The 18782-nt window shown below is 42.0% G+C and overlaps 1 protein-coding gene across 8 annotated transcripts in view; it reads right to left on the reverse strand.

The window, feature by feature from the left end:
* The window catches only part of cspg5a (chondroitin sulfate proteoglycan 5a), a 63515-nt gene extending 45718 nt beyond the window's left edge, over window positions 1-17797 (reverse strand). For 6 of the 8 annotated variants that reach the window (XM_036558249.1, XM_036558247.1, XM_036558248.1 and 3 more), the window contains exon 1: window positions 17257-17796. In XM_036558249.1, the coding sequence (XP_036414142.1) occupies window positions 17257-17332 (76 nt within the window). In that variant the 5' untranslated portion in view covers window positions 17333-17796. Of the gene's footprint in view, window positions 1-17256 lie in introns of all 8 variants that reach the window. The other 2 variants (XM_036558245.1, XM_036558243.1) reach the window with 1 other exon arrangement.
* Window positions 17798-18782: the final 985 nt, after the last annotated feature.

The following is an 18782-nucleotide window of genomic DNA, read 5'->3' on the forward strand; positions in this document are numbered from 1 at the left end:
AGTGGTCCACTATTCTCTTGCTATCAGGGATTGTCCTCTGTGCTCATTAACCTTTCAGTCTGTTGGGTCGTCTGCTATGCTAACAGTCGTCCCGAGCTGAAAGCTATAAACAGTAATAAATGGATGTGGGTCAGAATTTTGCGAATGGTCAGTTACAGAGAACAGAAAAAAACTTCAGTCAAACAGATTTTATGAATTCAAAGTTTCTTAAATGTTCTAACAGCAACCATGCTACCTCATTAGCAACGCTGCCAATGTTTCTCCCTTCGCTGTTAGCCACATTAGCACTCCTAGATGAAGTATTTCAATTACTTCCAACTGAGTAAGTCTCAGGTTTCTTTCCAAAGCTTCTTTGGAAAGCCTTGGATTAAGTGTAATAATTTTACTAATGTACTCAGCCGGCGAGGAGTTGGGATTAGGGATTAGGGATCGGTGGCTAGCGGCAGCAGGGTTCCCCATGGGGAGCCAGACTGTGATCTGCTGAGGAGACGGACGCCATCCTTACCCAACTGGGCTTCAACCTGCCCTAAATTGACAGAGTGTAGGTGGCTGTTTAGCACAAACGCAGTGGACAAAAGGAAAATTCAGGTTTAGACAGCTGCTACTACTCTTTTTAGCTATGCTAACACACTATAGTGCATAGATAACAGTATGTTATACAGTGTCAAGCGGGTTTATTTGAGATTATGTAGCTACTCAACACTGATGATTTAGGCACACAGTTAGCACCATGCTAATTGCTAACTGGCCCAGTTGAAAAAAAGAGCCCAGACCAGGTTGAGGGTCCATGCAGGGATGACTGTGTGCTTATTTTGTGACCTATTGCATTACCCATGCTGCATTTTTCTTGTATTTATTTTTCTACAAATCATGTTTATGTGGTTTTATGTTCCAAAGAAATTATTTGAACATTTTTCACACAACAATTTTTCAACCCCTCTTTATCCCAGGCTGTTGTTACTGGGCCTAAGACTGATATATCGCTGCTGTCGGAATAAAACCTTGTATCTCCATTTTTGTCGTTTTTCAGTTTTTGACATAATTTGAAAAAACCTGTTGCTCTTTACATTGTCTGTAAATTTCATGATGAATGGACCAAAAGAAACGGCCCAAAATGGCATGAGAAAAAAGTCTGGCTCCATTGACTTACATTTAAAGTAAAGTATGTTTTTTCCTTCTCCTGAAAAGTTACCATTTTGGAGGTACGAGGTTTTCTTCTGAAAACAGCAATATGTAAATGAGCTCTGTTCTGACTGCTCTGTACTGCGGCTTATTCAAAAATTAGTCTGGGCTGAAACACTCCTTATGACTTCAGCATGAGTGGGCGGGGCTAAACTGCTGTAGGCCAGATATGTAGCTTCCATATATGGACTGTATTGACTCAAGAGCGAACAATATATTTTTGAAAGTTAGGTAATGTTTATTTTACTACATAAAAATTTTATTTATTTAAAAATTCCCCATGTTTTCCATGATGTGGGCCCTTTAAGGCAGCTTCGATGGTCTATGTTCTGGTTTTTATTCAAGCGTATTCATGTTTATCAAAAAGGGCAGCTGGACCGGAGCAGCTGGACTTGCCAAGATTTCTGGGTCTCAGAAACTCAAATTTCATAAGTCTGGTTGGACGGTCAGATATTGCATTACTTGTATAGATATTTATGAATTTGTTCATACGTCTGGGACAGCATTACTGCTTAATGTCTAACAGGCATGCACTGTGCGTAAAACAGATGTGCCAGATGTGCTTATTTTTTAGCCTTTGGAGAAGAAGGTTGAACTTCTTGATTGATCCAGCAGCACGCAAGCTCTCCACTCCTGCAAAAGACATCATGTGAAGCCTCCCGAATCCAAACAGAGCTGTTTGCATGATGTTTCAGTGACTAGCGCAGCGCTATTAGCTGATGTCTCGTTCTCCCCAGCTAGGCTAACTCCCACTCCTGCTGCTCTGACAGCTCCATCAGGTCCTTCAGCTCCTTACTGGCTCTCAAGAATGTGTCCATGCCGGTTTTGTTCCTTTCAAATTAAAGGCCGATAAACTAGGAGCTTCTTGGATGCGACAAGTGAGTCTGAAGGGTCCAGACATGCCTGGTCTGGGTTTCATTAGTGGAAGTGAATCACTAACATCATATTTCAGTGACACATCTGATAAAAAGTCATCTGGTAGAGCGTGTTTTGACACTATTATACTCTGCTGAGGAATCTTCAGCCTGGATTGTTCCAGTTTCACTCGTGCTTATTTTCGAGGTTTACATCAGAACCTGTGATGACGCTTGTCAACACCAGCCCAGACAAACAAATTATCTTTCGGTTAAAACTGTCTCTCGCAGCACGGCCTGTCAAACCAATTAGATCAGCGAGAGCCATCTGGCAGTGGCCACAATACAGGAAACAAGCTGTAAGTAACTGAGAGGGAGAGAAAAGACTGACTTCATGCAGTAAAACTGGCTTCTTACAATATATAAACAAATCACACTCGTTAATCAGGAAAGTGAACAATTTTCCACGACAACTGCACACAAATCTCAAAACAGTACAACGGTTTAGAAGCTGGTGGAAAGAGAACCAGACATGATCCCCTCCTTAACCCAGATATAACTGATCAGCTTAGTTTTAGTTCACTGAGTTTCCTACGAGGCTAATGATGCTAACGAGAAACAAAAAGCTTATACTTCACCAGTTAGCAACCTGCGTCGAGTAATCTCACACTGCAAAATGGTGTCTTGTCAAGTAAAATGATCTTAAATATAATCAATAAATCTAAGGTTTCTCCCGCTGAGATTGTTGTAAGATTAATTTAAGATTATTTACCTCATTACTTGAAATTTTTCACTTGTTTCCAGTCATTTTATTAAGTAAAATGATCTCACTATATTGGTAGGTAATTTAGCGTGTTGTAAGAAATGAGCATGAAACCAGTGAAAACAAAAAAAAAAGTTATAAAAGTTATAGATAATCTTGTAATGAGTGCACAACCATCTCAAAATAGGAAATATTAGATATATCGACTAGATTTAAGATCATTTCACTTGACAAGATACAAATTTTTGCAGTACAAATATGCTGTAAACTTAAATGAGCTGACTTTCCTTAAACAAAAATCATGCAAACGGAGAAAGCAGAAAAAAATAACTAAAAGGAGAAAAAAATAACTAAAAGGAGGAAAAAATAACTAAAATATCGTCGCTGTCCACAGAAAAACAAGTATCTCCAACATAGTAACTTTACAGGAGAGGGCAAAAACGTTCTTAACAAGAACTTAGCAATTTTGGAGCATTTCTATTGGTCCAATCATCATGAAATTTTCACAGAATGTAAAGGAAAACCGCTGAGCTGGAATAATGCAGAAAAGTAAAAATCGAAAAAATGAAGATACATGTTTTTATTGGATAGCAACAATGTGGTGAGCGTGCGCTGCTGTGAGTCGCCCTCTAAAGCCCGAAATAACCATTTAAAAATCAGAGACGTCGAGTTTTTCACACCACGTCGTACGTCTTTATGCATTAACGTCACACACAGACTCAAAAAGAAGGTTTCGGCCTCAAATGATCTCAGAATCAACATCATACTGATGAAGATGTGAAGACAATAGTAGATAATTCACTCACATCCTCAGAAGACGCTTCACTGAGTTTAGACTGAGTTCTCTTTGGATTCCTCTTAAATGCACTCACAACTGACATTACACATTGCGTGCAGTTACATATTTCCAAATCCCCAAATCCTACATAGTGTTGCTTTAATTTCTGATGCTCAGTCGTAGGTTCAAGCTTAAAAACTTAGAATACTTAAAAACAAGTAAAGTTAACTCAAACAGCCCAATCACTACGAATAGTTTCAATTAAGCTGGCCGTGCTCTTTTAAACTCTGCCTAATCTTAATTTGCTAGGTTAACGTGAATCAAATACTCATCCCCTTGTAGTGTTTTGGTACTAATTGAAGTAACTGCATTGATTTAAATGGACTGTTTCATGCAGTAGTGAACAAATAGCTCAGAGTCGCCCATTTCAAGACTCAAATGGCTCCAATAATCTTTACTACTCTGTTCAGAAACTGTTTGAAGGCTGATATTTATAACCCCATAGCATTCATGGCTCCAGGCTGAATACAAAACACTGCCATTGTGAAAACATGTTTTGGTTTTTTAGGTTTTCAGTCCAGCAGCGACAATGAGGCATTTAAAAACTCCAGCAGCACTGCTGTGTCTGATCCACTCAGACCAGCGCAACACACACTAACACACCACCACCACGTCAGTGTTACTGCAGTGCTGAGAATGATCCACCACCCAAACAGTACCTGCTCTGTATGGGTCCTGGGGGTCCTGACCACTGAAGAACAGGGTGACAAAGTATCAGAGAAACAGATGGACTACAGTCTGTAACTGTAGAACTACAGAGTGAAACTATATGGTCAGTGGAGCTGATAAAGTGGACAGTGAGTGGAGAAACAAGCAGGTGGACTTCAAACATCACTATAAAGACTCAAATCAGTGCATCAGTAACTGTCTGATGTTGTGCTGTAACTGTTGTGATGAACCCAAAGCGCATCAGATCATCTGCGCTCTGAGTGGCCGATCTATTTCAGTCATAATCACGTTATAAAGTTCCACCTTCAGAGATCAGGCGGTGACTTATCCGGAGACAGAAAGCTGAGCTGTGTCTGGGCTGAGGCTTCATTTAATTACAGCTCGCTCTTAATGCACAATCACTATTCACCCTCAGCGAAGACAGCTGGCTCGAACCCACAGAACAGCATAACTCACAAAGCTGCTGCTTCCTTAACGCTCAGAGGTCACCTTTACACTAGCGAGGTGCGCTGACTCAAAGTCAGGAGTTCTTAAGGGATATTTGGTCAAAACATCACATTTACCAGAACACCAAATGGAATCTATCAGTCAAGACAAATACCGAAAGCTTACACTCACTAATTAGCATGATGCTAACTGTACGCCTAAATTATAACAGGGGCCTCAAATCGTGTGAAATAATCTCTATTATACAACAGTCAGTTCCGGCCATGCAAGCTGATTGGTTGAGAAGCGTTCTAACTGTGCTGTTATTTCGCCATAACATCACGGCTTTTTCACAAACACTGTATCACTCCGCTGAGACGCCGTTGCTAAGCAACAACTTTGACAGCTGTAGGAGACGCTCAAGACATTCGAACATTTTTACTTCTTACTTTGCCACAAACAGAAAACGGACACTTTTAAGATCACATTTGACCGACAGCCGATCATCTCTGAAGATGAGACGACACTAAATTCCCAAACTGTCATCACCACTGAGCAGCTTTTCAGTCGGCAGCTGAGACAGAAGAACAGCTGAACAACCTGGAATCAGCCAGAAATGAACCCAACACCATTCGCCAAACTAAATGGGCTGTAAGATGCTTTACAGACTGGCTGGAACAAAACAACATTAATACTGATCTGGAAAAAACTGACAGAACTGAGCTGAACTTGATATTGCGGCAGTTTTATGGCTCAGTCTGATTTTGATAATGAATGTGTTGTATATGGTTCTATACAGAACATTTTTCAAAATGGTTCTCTATAGCACCGGTTCTGTTAGTGTTACAAGCTTGACATCATAACAATTGCAGAACTTTTTGGTGCTATAGAGAACCATATACAACACATTCACCAACAATCTGAAGAACGATTTCATTGTGCATAGAACCATTTAAGCATGCAATTGGTTCTTTTAGTGTTAATGATACAAAGTTCTTATAGTGTTGATGCTACAAAGAATCATTGTCAAAAAGGTTCTATATAGAACACGTTCTCCATCAATCTGATGAACCATTTCATCAAGTGAGAAGCATGAAATTGTTTTATATAGAACTTGGTTGAAATAGAACCATTCCCTTTACTAAAGAACCCTTGAAGAACCATTTTAAGAGCATGGATGATGTTGTGGGTTAAATGAACAGACTTGGCCTGGATCTCAGGCGTCTCATGATCCCTCACGGTTCTCCACACTGACTAATTGTGTGGCTCCCAGACAGCGCAGAGTACAAAAGAACAAAAGTGGGCCCCCCGGCTCGGCGGGCTCTGAGGGGACACAAAGACCCCTCTGTGCTCAGATTACTCTCGGATGGTCGGACAATGTTATGTAATACCTGGAAACCCCTGTTAGATACTACAGTGATGCTGAAATATGATGATTTAATGAATCATTTTAATCAGACAGTCTGAATGTCTGTATATATAGATTAGAAATGATTCTAATCCGATCGTCATGAACAACTTCACAGCTGTCAGTCAGTCATTAGGTCACTGACTAAAATTTAGAAAATGAGCCAAAACTGTTAAACAGAGCTGTGAGAAAGCTGTGGAACATCAAGAATTAAGTTCTAATAAAATTAATATCCAAAATTCAACTTATTTCAGAAGTGGAGGGTGAATCTTAAGGCAGAAACTGGACAAAAAATGGATGTGAATAAACAATTACAGCATATTACTTATCATTTTGTCCAGAGAATGCTTGAAATGCTGAAATAGAAACATCTATTTTTCATCTATATCTATATTTCCATTCTGCTTATTTAGCAAAAGTAAAAAGGTGAAACGACAGCGTTGCTGTGCTGAGAATGTTCCACCACCCAAATAATATCAGGTCTGCAACTGGCCACTCAGTGTAAGCTGCAGTTGGAGGAGTTAAAAGTGCGAAGAGGCACCTGAATACAGGAGAGAGTGGGGTGATCCGAAGTGGAGTTTTGGTGTGGATAGAGGGTCGGTCTGGGTTCTTTCAGGCCTGGAGGGGTGAGGAGAGCCGAGTTGTGTAAGGCTGTCTGGGGAAATGCCAGGCTGTTAGTGTGCCAGTCTGTTAGTGTGCCAGTCTGTTAGTGTGCCAGGCTGTAAATGAGTGTGGCTCAGCAGAGGACAGTCATGAACTGGGACGATGAATCAGTCCAGCCAGAAGTGAGAGAGAGAGAGCGAGAGAGAGAGAGAGAGAGAGAGAGAGAGATAGGCCAGACACATTGGAGTGATAAACCTCTACTGAACACCTTCAGGATGAGTTGGAGTGATGAACCTCTACTGAGAACCTTCGGGATGAGTTGGAGTGATGAACCTCTACTGAGAACCTTCGGGATGAGTTGGAGTGATGAACCTCTACTGAGAACCTTCGGGATGAGTTGGAGTGATGAACCTCTACTGAGAACCTTTGGGATGAGTTGGAGTAATTAACCTCTATTGAGAACCTTTGGATTAGTTGGAGTGATGAACCTCCATTAAGCACCTTTGAGATGAGTTGGAGTGATGGAGCTTTACTGAGAACCTCTGGATGAGTTGGAGTGAAGAACCTCTACTGAACACCTTTTGGACGAATTGGAGTGATAAACCTCTATTGAGCACCTTTTGGACGAGATGGAGTGATGAAGCTCTACTGAACACCTTTGGGATGAGTTGGAGTGATGGAGCTCCATTGAGCACCTTTGGGGTGAGTTGGAGCGATGGAGCTCCATTGGGCACCTTTGGGATGAGTTGGAGTGATGAACCTCCACTGAGCATCTGTGGGATGAGTTGGAGTGATGGAGCTCCATTGAGCATCTGTGGGATGAGTTGGAGTGCTGAACCTCCACTGAGCATCTTTAGGATGAGTTGGAGTGCTGAACCTCCTATCGAGCACCTTTGGGATGAGTTGGAGTGCTGAACCTCCTATTGAGCACCTTTGGGATGAGTTGGAGTGCTGAACCTCCTCTTGAGCGCCTTTGGGATGAGTTGGAGTGATGGAGCTCCATTGGGCACTTTTGGGATGAGTTGGAGTGCTGAACCTCCTATTGAGCACCTTTGGGATGAGTTGGTATAATGGAGCTCCATTGAGCACCTCTGGGATGAGTTGGAGTGATGAAGTTCCTGACCTCACTATTACTCTTATGGCAATCAAATCCTCATCCTTCATTTCAGAAGTAACTCTGGAGTCTACAGACTTTTGGCCATGTAGTGTAGACAGAACACACTTCAGCTTCTCACAGTCGGCGCTAAATGCTGTCTAACAAGCTGCTCACTCTTCAGAGCCACACAGGGCTGAGAAATTGATCACTGAGCAAAAATTACAGCTCATCTGCTCTCAAAGGATGACAGCAGCTAAATCCCTCCAACAGCCCTTCAGTAACTCAGCTCAGCTGACAGTGGAAACTGGGATATTTAGCCTTAGATATGGCAGCAATCAGCACTCACAAAACAGGCTGTAGCTTCAGGTGAATTTACTCTGACCTGCAGCTCATTGAAACAAGACCCTGAACTTTCAATTCACATCCCGTTTGTGTTTGTGAGGAATTTTATTTAGAACAGAACACAAGAGGGAGTGTGGTATCGATCGCAGTTGAAGTCGACAATCAACTGTCATGTCTGTTGCTCAGCAACCGACGATACACGCACAGCTGAAATGCAAACACGTCATCAAAATAACATTAAAAATTTCACAGCTGCTGTTACTGATGTAAAAAAGATCAAACAGAACTAAAGTGTGATAATCTGTAAGTAGTGAATACTGTGAGAGCGCCCCCTGCTGTTTATCAGAGCATCGCTGCTCCCCAGTTTCAGTCTCCATTTCCCAAACGCTTTAGCCGAGCGCGCTAACGTTACTCCTCCTAATACGTTCACACATTCAGCTCTGTCTCCTCATTATTCACCACCATATACAACCGTATTTTACATCAATCTGAAGAACCATTTCACTAGGCAAAGAACCATTTAAGCATGAAATGGTTCCATATAGAACTCATGATTCTAAACAGAACCATTCCCTTTTTCTAAAGAACGCTTGAAGAACCATCTTGTTTAAGAGTGATCATTACAATGTCAAGCTTGTAAGAACAGAAGAACCCTTTTTGGTGCTATATAGAACCATTTTCAAAAAGGTTCTGTATAGAACCATATACAACATATTCTCCATCAATCTGAAGAACCATTTCACCATGCAAAGAACCATTTAAGCATGAAATGGTTCCATATAGAACACATGATTCTAAACAGAACCATTATCTTTTACTAAAGAACCCTTAAGGAACCTTGTTTTTGAACTGAGTAGAACAGCAGAATGACGATGATATCTACAGACGTGTAAAGGTTAATGCGTCTCAGTGCTGGTGAATGCTGGAGGTGAGTGTGCTGCGCGTGCTGCTCTCCGGATCCTCAGCCTAATCAACAGGTGCTGGGATTGGAGGGGGACGTGTTGCCATGGAAACCAGCTCGCAGCAGAAGTACAACATAGAAACACAAGCACACACACACACAGGGCATAAACCCACAGCTCATATATACACGCCCAGAGCCGCACTGAGCTGTAAAATAGTGTTTATCATTATTTATTCATTTCTGACTTTCATTTCTGCTCCACTTTACACTCCTCATGCTGTGTTACGCTCTCAAAAATAAAGGTACTAAACTGTCTCTGGGTCAGTACCCCTCTTATCACTGGGGTGGTTCCCCTCTTGTCACTGGGGTGGTTCCCTCAAGGCTCCACCTCAGTACCTTTAGTCAGGGAACATAACTGAACCATAATCCACTGAAATGATATGTTCTAAGCTGTACTGACTCCACACACCCCGTCTCGTCTCCAGGCTTTTATTTTACTGTTCTGTTTAAAACATTCGGTTATGAAAAGGTACAAATACGAACTTTTCACCTGGAAAAACTTATTTAAGGTTCACAATCAGACCTTAGAACCACTGTTGAACCCTTTGAGGGAACATTTACACTATTTGTACCTTGATGAATGAGAAATGTTCCTGAACAGAACCTTTATTTCTTACAGTGCGCAGTCTATTAGAGACTGTCTTAGAGATCGTGTGAGTGATCAGGATATGCAGCTGGCTCTGTGCTTCTTAAACAAGCTTATCGCTGCTGTCGGAACAAAACCTCGTACCTCCACTTCTGCCGTTTTTTAGTTTTTGACATAATTTGAAAAATACCTGTCGCTCTGTGCAAATTTCATGATTGATGGACCAAAAGAGGTTCTGTATAGAACCATATACAACAAAGAACCATTTCACCATGCAAAGAACCATGTAAGCATGAAATGGTCCAATACAGAATTCATGGTTCTAAACAGACCCATTCCCTTAACTAAAGAACCTTTGAAGAACCATCTTTTCAAAGAGTGATCATTACAATGTAGAGAACCATTTTCAAAAAGGTTCTGTATAGAACCATATACAACATATTCTCCATCAATCTGAAGAACCACTTCACCATGCAAAGAACCATTTAAGCATGAAATGGTTCTATGTAGAGCTCATGATTCTAAATGGAACATTTCCCTTCACTAAAGAACCCTTGAAGAACCAGATTCAAATCTGTCATTAATGTGAACGAACCGGCGTCCTGAAATGACCCGCATGAGCACGTCCTACTCAGTAACGTCACGTGAATGAATCACGTTCATCATCAGCACAAACTAACGAGCAGAACGAGCTTCGCTGACACTACGTTCACATTACCAGGCTGAAGTGGTACAAATCCGATTTTTTGCCTTAATGTGACTCAGATCTGATGTTTTCAGAGCTGTGTGGACACAAATCTGATCTTTTCAAATCTGACCTGAGCCACTTTCATATGTGGTCCTAGATCGGATACGTATCCGATTCGTGCCCCAGCGACCTTAATGTGATACTCAGATCGGAATTCATGTGTTTTTCCTTCACTGCGCGTGCGTCATCATTCAGCGTTACCATGGCAGCAGCGCCGAACAGAAGTTAAAGCCTGTAAACGGTGGAAAAGCAGCTCATCTCACCTTTTTCTCCTTCGTCTCGCTCTAATAATGAAGCTGAGAGCTGATCAGAGTTAATTATCTTCTCAGCGAAGCTCGTTCTGCTCGTTAGTTTGTGCTGATGATGAACGTGATTCGTTCACGTGACGTTACTGAGTAGGATGAGCTCATGAGGGTCATTTCAGGACGCCAGTTCGTTTACATTAATGAAAGATTTGAGTCACTTACCTAAACGAGTGTGAACCATCCTGTCAGAGAGATCGGATTTGAGCAAAAAATCAGATTTGAGCAGCGAGGCTTGTAACGTGAACGTAGCCAAATTGGCTAAGGTCGGATTTGAAAAGATCAGATTTGCGTGTCCAAACAGCTCTGAAAACATCACATTTGAGTCACATTAGAGCAAAAAATCGGATTTATGCCACTTCAGCCTGGTAATGTGAACGTAGCCAATTAGAAAATTAGAACAATTAGAAAAAAAAAACATTAGAAAGCACAACCATCAGGTTTTAATCCTAATTTGTCTAATGGGCTAGCAGGGAATGGTATTACAGCTGACCTGTGACTGATGCATTTAAAGGTTTCTAATGGGATCTAAAGGTATTCTATAGGTAACTAGTGGTCTATAATGGTAACCATCAAGCCAATTCCCATTGCAAAACCCAACAGTCAGCAGGGCAGAAGCTCATATAACGGTCACAGAGGGTCGCCGGGCACAAATTAACCAGATTATTAAAGCTACTTCTAATCTCTTTATCTGCCTCCTTCCATTCCTGTTCAGCAGTTAGTCCCTTTGTCACTCTTAGTGTGGATGCTAACATGCTAAAGCAGCTCTAGTCAAGCCAGAATGACACACAGGCTCTTTTATTTAGCTTACAACTCAGAGTTTCCAGCACACACCCGACAAAAAGGCTGAACTACACACTCTTTTAACCTTTAAGATGATCTAATGCTAAAATACATGTGCACTGACAGCATGCTAACCGCTAGCTGATTAGCAGTGAAATCAAAGCTCTGACATTTCTTAAACCTCTCTGGATCCGAACAGATGAAAGGACAAACATCTTCAGTCCACATCAGTCCAGCATCACTCTTTCTGCTGCAGAATAGCAGAGCCTTAAAAGGACTGGCAGTGTAGCGTAAGCTAGGCTTTCCGATAGCAACGCCAAAACAGCACAACCAAAACACTAGTGACCGCCAACCGCACGCCAAACACTGGAGCTTACAGGCTTAAAGCACTGGGCAGATGTTTTACTCCGGCATTAAGGGCCACCAGAGGGACCTGAGATAAACACTGGGCTTGTTTTAAAGCAGGGGTGTCAAACAAACCAGTAAAAGGGGCATATTATAAAAATCTCAGAGAGAAAAAATGTTTTTATTTCATTTTTAATTAATGTTGTTGTAACCCGAACTGTCCATTGTAAAATGCAGATAATTGCAGTAGATCTTGAAATATTTAAAACGTAAACGTCCCCAGGAGCTCAGTCTGTTAAACCTCCCTGTTTGCCTGAACTAGACACCTGGAATCCTTTCTTACTGCAAGTTCTTTAAGACGTTCATTAAGACGTTTCTGGGCTGCTGAGCTGACATTAAGTGTTCATATTAACTGAACTGCAGCTGAATCAGCGTCAGATTAAGGTGACTCAGATCTGATGTTTTCAGAGCTGTGTGGACACAAGTCTGATCTTTTCAAATCCAAGCTGAACCACTTTCATATGTGGTCCTAGATTGGACACGTATCCGATTCGTGCCCCAGCGACACTCGGATCAGAATTCATGTGCTTTTTTTCCACTGCGCTGCGCCATCATTCAGCGTTACCATGGCAGCAGCGCAGAACAGAAGTTAAAGCCTGTAAACGGTGGAAAAGCAGCTCATCTCACCTTTTTCTCCTTCGTCTCGCTCTAATAATGAAGCTGAGAGCTGATCAGAGTTAATTATCTTCTCAGCGAAGCTCGTTCTGCTCGTTAGTTTGTGCTGATGATGCTCGTGATTCATTCACGGGACGTTACTGAGTAGGATGAGCTCATGAGGGTCATTTCAGGACGCCGGTTCGTCACATTAATGACAGAGTTGAGTCACTTACCTAAACGAGTGTGAACCATCGTGTCAGAGAGATCAGATTTGAGCAGGGAGGCTTGTAATGTGAACATAGCCAAAGTGGCTCAGGTCGGATTTGAAAAGATCAGATTTGTGTCCACACAGCCCTGAAAACATCAGATCTGAGTCAAATTAGAGCAAAAAATCAGAAAATCTGAAATGCATTTTCAGACGACTGGTGTGGAATTATGCAGAATTGTGTAGAATCGAGGTGTAACCACTGTCCCATAGACTGTTGTTGAGGTAGGAGAGTCAGAGCACACATTACGTTGCAGTGCATTCTGGGAACTGTAGTGCAGCACACCGTAAAATGGGGCTAAAATGAATAGACGATTAAAATACTTCTGCGGGCCAGACAGGATTGGGTCCTTGTGGTCCTTGTGTTTGACACATGAGCCTTAAAGCGATAGTTCAACTAAAAATCAGCACCGTTTCCCCAAATGCAGTCAATCAGCAGAATCTCACAGAAAAGAACACATGAATTTCACCTGTGGATAATTCTATGTGGTGTTTAGACGCCTCACATCATTATGTGTTAAAAAAAATTACAACCAAGTGAAAAAAGTGTGAACACACATGTGAAAACGTGCTAACCCAGCATGGCCATATTGGTTGACCAGAATACCAGCATCCAATCACAACACATTGCTGCTGTCGGAACAAATCCATTTTTATCATTTTTCATTTTTTGACATAATTTGAAAATGCCTGTTGATCTTTACATTGTGTGTAAATTTCATGATGAATGGATCAAAAGAAAAGGCCTAAAATGACCTGGAAAAAACTCTGGTTCCATTGACTTACATTAAAAGTAAAGTGTGTTTCTTCCTTCTCCTGTAAAGTTACCAATTTGGAGATATGAAGTTTTGTTCCGACAGCGAAATGCTGGTTTTTCTAGCAGGGGTGTCTCTTGTGTTCACGTTATTCAGACGACTCGATTACATGTGTTTGCTATCGTCAACATGGCTGTTCTGTAAGAGAACGTTTGGTGTGTGAAGTTTGCTTCTTTAGTTTTAGCGCTGGAGCGACGAGGCTAATGTTAGCTTATACCCCACCAATTAGCATGATGCTAACTTCATGCCTGAATCAGATCATGTGGAGGTGTTCAGTGTCTCTAACAGACTTGATTATGTGGTTTCTGACACTGTATGACTCACTGTTACCTATAAACACGGACTGAGGAACATTCCCTGCTGAGAAAAATATAGAAACCATTAAAAGTTTCTGTTGGTTGCTACTGGTGTCCAATATCACAATGTAAAGGACTCTAATGGTTTAACAGGTGATCTGATTCCAGATGCATCTGATGTTTTCCTAATGGGCCATACTTGAATTCTAACTGTACGCCTTGGGTAGTGCATCCTCTAGTTCTAGCAGGTACTTGAGTTGTAGCTAGAACACTTAGTTAGTGTGTACTTGAGTTCTAATTAGGAGGGATAGCTAGTGGGTACTTTGGTTCTAACTAGCCTGCAGAAAAAGACCACTAGATCCATTAGAATTCAAATTTTTGCTTTCTAATGTGAATTGGCTTCATGGTTACCATTAGAGACCACTAGTTTCCTGTGGGACACCTTTATACCCCATTATGAAACCATCTGGAATCAGAGCACCTGTTAAACCATTAGAGTCCTTTACACTGTGATATCAACCCATCAGGAAAAAACAAAACACCATTAGGAACCAGCAGAAACTTTTAATGGTTTCTATGATTTAGTGCTTAGCTACCCTGCTGGAAACCATTAAAAGTTTCTGTTGGCTCCTGGTTTTATGTAATGGACTCTAATGGTTTAATAGGTGTTCTGATTCTAAATGCATTTGATGGCTTCCTAATGGGATCTAAAGGTGTCCTACAGGAAACTGGTGGTTTCTAATGGTAACCATGAAGCGAATTCCCATTAGAAAGTGAAAATTTTAATCCTAATTATTTTAATTGTTTTATTTTTTCAGATGGGTTAGCACAGCTAAGTAGCTAAATAAGCTTCCATTACTTGTTAGCTACATTAGCCTCGTAGCTCGAGCACTAAAGCTAAATAAGCGAACCTCAGACACCAAACGCGTCTTGGCTGATTGAACTCATTTGTAGTAAGTACCTAAATTCGCTGAACTCTTTGTGCATGTGAGAAGAGGGGAATCCAGCCACAATGGGTTTATGGATCACCTGCACAGGTGAAACTGTCCAAATGGAAGCCAAGCGAGACGTTAAGGTGCTGAAAATGGACAGTACTGGCCTGATAAGGGCATTTTAATTCATGACAGTTCCTATTTTCCAAAATATTCTGGTTTCTTTCCATCTGGCTGCTGAATTTTTGCAAATCAAGGAGAAAGAACATCGTCAGATCTGCTCAGAGGATGAATAATGGATGTACATGGCTTCTTCTTTTGTTCTCTAAAGGAAGAGGAGGAGCGGATGACGGAGACGACAGTTGGCGCTTCAATTCTCACTGGCCGTGTGCTGATGGGAAAGGCGATGACAGCTAAAATGAAAAATGGCAAAAATGTTTTTCATGACCGTTGCAAGACCAAGACAATAGCCCAGGGCAGTACAGCGGCAGTAGCAGGAAGGTGACAGACAGAATTATCGTGTTACTCAACCTGTTATCAATAAAAATCATCTTTACACACGACACCAGCGTGCCTGGACGTGAAAAACTGAGCACAAACTGATGTTTCATAATGGCTTCAGTTCAGAAAAGCCAGTGAAGATGCATCTTCATCAAAAATTCAACAAAAAAAAAGGAGGGGAGGGGGGCCGGATTGAGGTTCAGCACAATTCTTCACAAAAAATAAACAGTATAGATGAAGGTGCACCAAGAGACGGTGTATTAATACGGCTTCTCGTGGCTTCTTTGTGCGATCTGAGATGAAAATCACGACGTTTTCTGTCTGCTTCCTGTTGCTGGGCGTCGGAGTGCAGAAATAGAGCATCCAATCGGCTGGACAACGGCTGAGTCCCTATTGGACGTATATTTCACCACCTATGTAGTGCACTGTGTAGGGAGTAGGGAGCCATTTGGGACTCAGCCAGTGCATCTCTAACTACAGTGAGCGAGGATGCTCCGCTCCATTGATACGGGTCGGCTCTGTTACCACCCATCCATGTGAAAGTGGAGTATATTGGAATGTTTTGCCAATATACTGCAAAAAAATAGTTTGTTTATATTGCAATATTGCATTTTTTGCATGGGCATCTGTAATGATGTTCAAGTGAATCTCTCCATGCACACTGTGCCTTTGTGCCAAAGCCATTCTGACCACACACTGTCCTGCAAATTCGGGCTGTAATACAAAATCATGCACATTAATTGTGATTTCTGAGTGGACTTTGGCGGAGCGTGCACGGTGAAGCATTGCACCGCCACCACCGTCCACCTCCATCACCTGCAGCCTGCAGCCTTGCACACTCAATGCAACACATAATGAGCTCTGAACAGAACACACACTGCAAACATGCAGCTCAGAGGCTTCCAGTGAAAATGCACAAGTGCACACAGCAAAAAGACGCCGTGCAACTGAGGGATTTCTTTGCTAGCGAGTGCAAAACACACACCCTTAAAAAAGATGGTTCTTCAAGGGTTCTTTAGTAAAGGCAATGGTTCTGTTTAGAACCATGAGGTATATGCAGAACCATTTGCATGCTCAAACGGTTCTCCAGATTGATGGAGAATGTGTACTATAGCAGCAGCAGCACCAAAAGTGGTTCTTCTATTGTTACAGGCTTGACATCGTACACAATAGCAGAACCCTTTTTGGTGCTACATAGAACCATTTTCAAAAAGGTTCTATATAGAACCATATACTGCATTCTCCATCAACCTGAAGGACCTTTTCACCATGCAGACAACCATTTAAGCATGCAAATGGGTCTAGATAGAACTCATTTAACTACAGAACCCTAGAAGATTTTTATTGAGTGAATATAATATTTGTTATTTTCATATATTTTTAAAAGAATAAAACCTTAATATATTGCATATGTGTATATGTTGGTTATAATTTATGAGGATTAAAAATACATTTACATATATTTTAAAAATAATACATATGAAATCAATTTTATATAGCATTTTTGACAACAAAATAGCAATAAATAAATAAATAAACAAATATTTTCATATTTGTAATATTATAAATACCTCACTCCTGAACATCCTACCAAGGTGTGTTTTTTAGTTATTTCATTTCTGAAAATGATCTCTCTCATATTCACCTTTTTATTTATTTATTTATTTATTTATTTATTTACAAATCCCCCCTCTAAACATCCTTTATCCTACATTTTCCTGCTCTGGCTCCACATTGTGCCCCACCAGCAGCAGCAGCAGCAGGATCAGGGCAGAGGGGCATCAGCGCCCCCCCACTGACCCACTGTCCTATTTTACAGCTTTCCTCGCGCAGCCGCGCGCCAGACTCTTATCTTAAAATAAAACAAAGCGGTTTCCTCACCGTGAGCAGCCGCGAGCAGCGCGCAAAGAGCCGCCACCACAGCCACGCGCCCGCAGCATCCTGACCACGAGCCCATCCTTCTGCAGGAACACACAGCCGAGAAGAAGAAGAAGAAGAAGAAGAGCAGAAAGTCTGATTCGCGGTTATTCTCCGTGTGGAAGCTCGAGCTCGCGCGCCTCGGGGTTACTGCACTTCTCCTCCGCGCGCTCTCTTCATCTCCTCTTTCTTCTTCCTCTCGCGCCACTGCTCTCCTCCTCTCTCTGCTCGCGGTGGGCTCTGTGTGATGGAATCTGTCGCTCCCTCACGCGCCCATCGTCACCAGCAACAAACGGATCAATGTCACTGTTACTGATGATTAAACGGCGCAAAGATAAAAGAGACGCGCGCGGTTTTTTTTTTGGTTGTTTTTGCGCAGAGCAGCCCGGAGCGCGCGGTGCCGCTCAAATCTACAGCTTTTCAGCACCACGATGCGTTTCTGTCCCCAAAACAACGGTTCTGCTGCCCCCACTCCTCCTCATTCCCCGCCCCTCCTCCTCCACAGCCCTGCCCCTTTACCCCTCATAATACACCCCCACCCCCCCCACACACACACTGCTCCTCCATACACCATCATCCTTCAGCTCCAGATCCGCATCCCAGCCTCGCGTTCACACTCAAACAAACCGCATTTCTTTTACATTCACATCCAAACCGGCTCAGGAGGAGCGGGTCGTTATAATGGCACTGAATGTGAGCCGGGTTGCCAGATATAAATTTAACCCTGCTGAAAAAAGGCCATTAGAACCATCAGATTTAAAACTTGGTTTTGCTTCCTAATGAGAATTGGTTTAATGGTTACTATTAGGGACCACTAGTTTCCTTTAGAACACTTTTAGATCCCATTAGAACACCATCAAATGCGTCGTGAAAGGGTTCTTCAGAATGTGCTGCACTGCTGTTTAGGATGGGGATCTATATAGCACTTAAAAGGGTCCTTCTGCTGTTACAGTGTCAAGCTTACTACAATAGAAGAACCCTTTTGGGTGCTGTATAGAACCCTGTTCTAAACAGGTCCTATATGGAACCATCTACAGCACATTCACCATCAGTCTGAAGAACATTTAACGATGCAAAGAACCATTTAATTATGCAAAGCGTTCTTTAAGTGTTCATAGTTCTTCATAGAACCGTTTTTTTTTACTAAAGAACCCTTGAAGAACCATCTTTTCTAAGGGCGTACACTTAAAAAAAGGGAATCCTCTATTAAAACGTATAATGATGGCAAACATTACCCATAAATCCTCAGTGTGGTGCAAATATAGCTTGACCTGACATGCTAACACGGCTAAGTGAAAGTTAGCATGATGTAATCTGCACAATGCTAGCCTGTGCCCATTCACTTTCATTCACTGTTAGCAACGTTAGCGCTATTTGTCTGGGCTCTTCCCTTATTAATGGAGTGATGGCATGAAAGGAGACAATAAAGGAGGGAGGGAGGGGGAGGAGAGGTGGGAGGGAGGGGGAGTGAGATGCACTCCTCTGGAGTG

Source organism: Colossoma macropomum, unplaced genomic scaffold (genome assembly GCF_904425465.1).
Source record: "Colossoma macropomum unplaced genomic scaffold, Colossoma_macropomum, whole genome shotgun sequence".
Classification (NCBI taxonomy): Eukaryota; Metazoa; Chordata; class Actinopteri; order Characiformes; family Serrasalmidae; genus Colossoma; species Colossoma macropomum.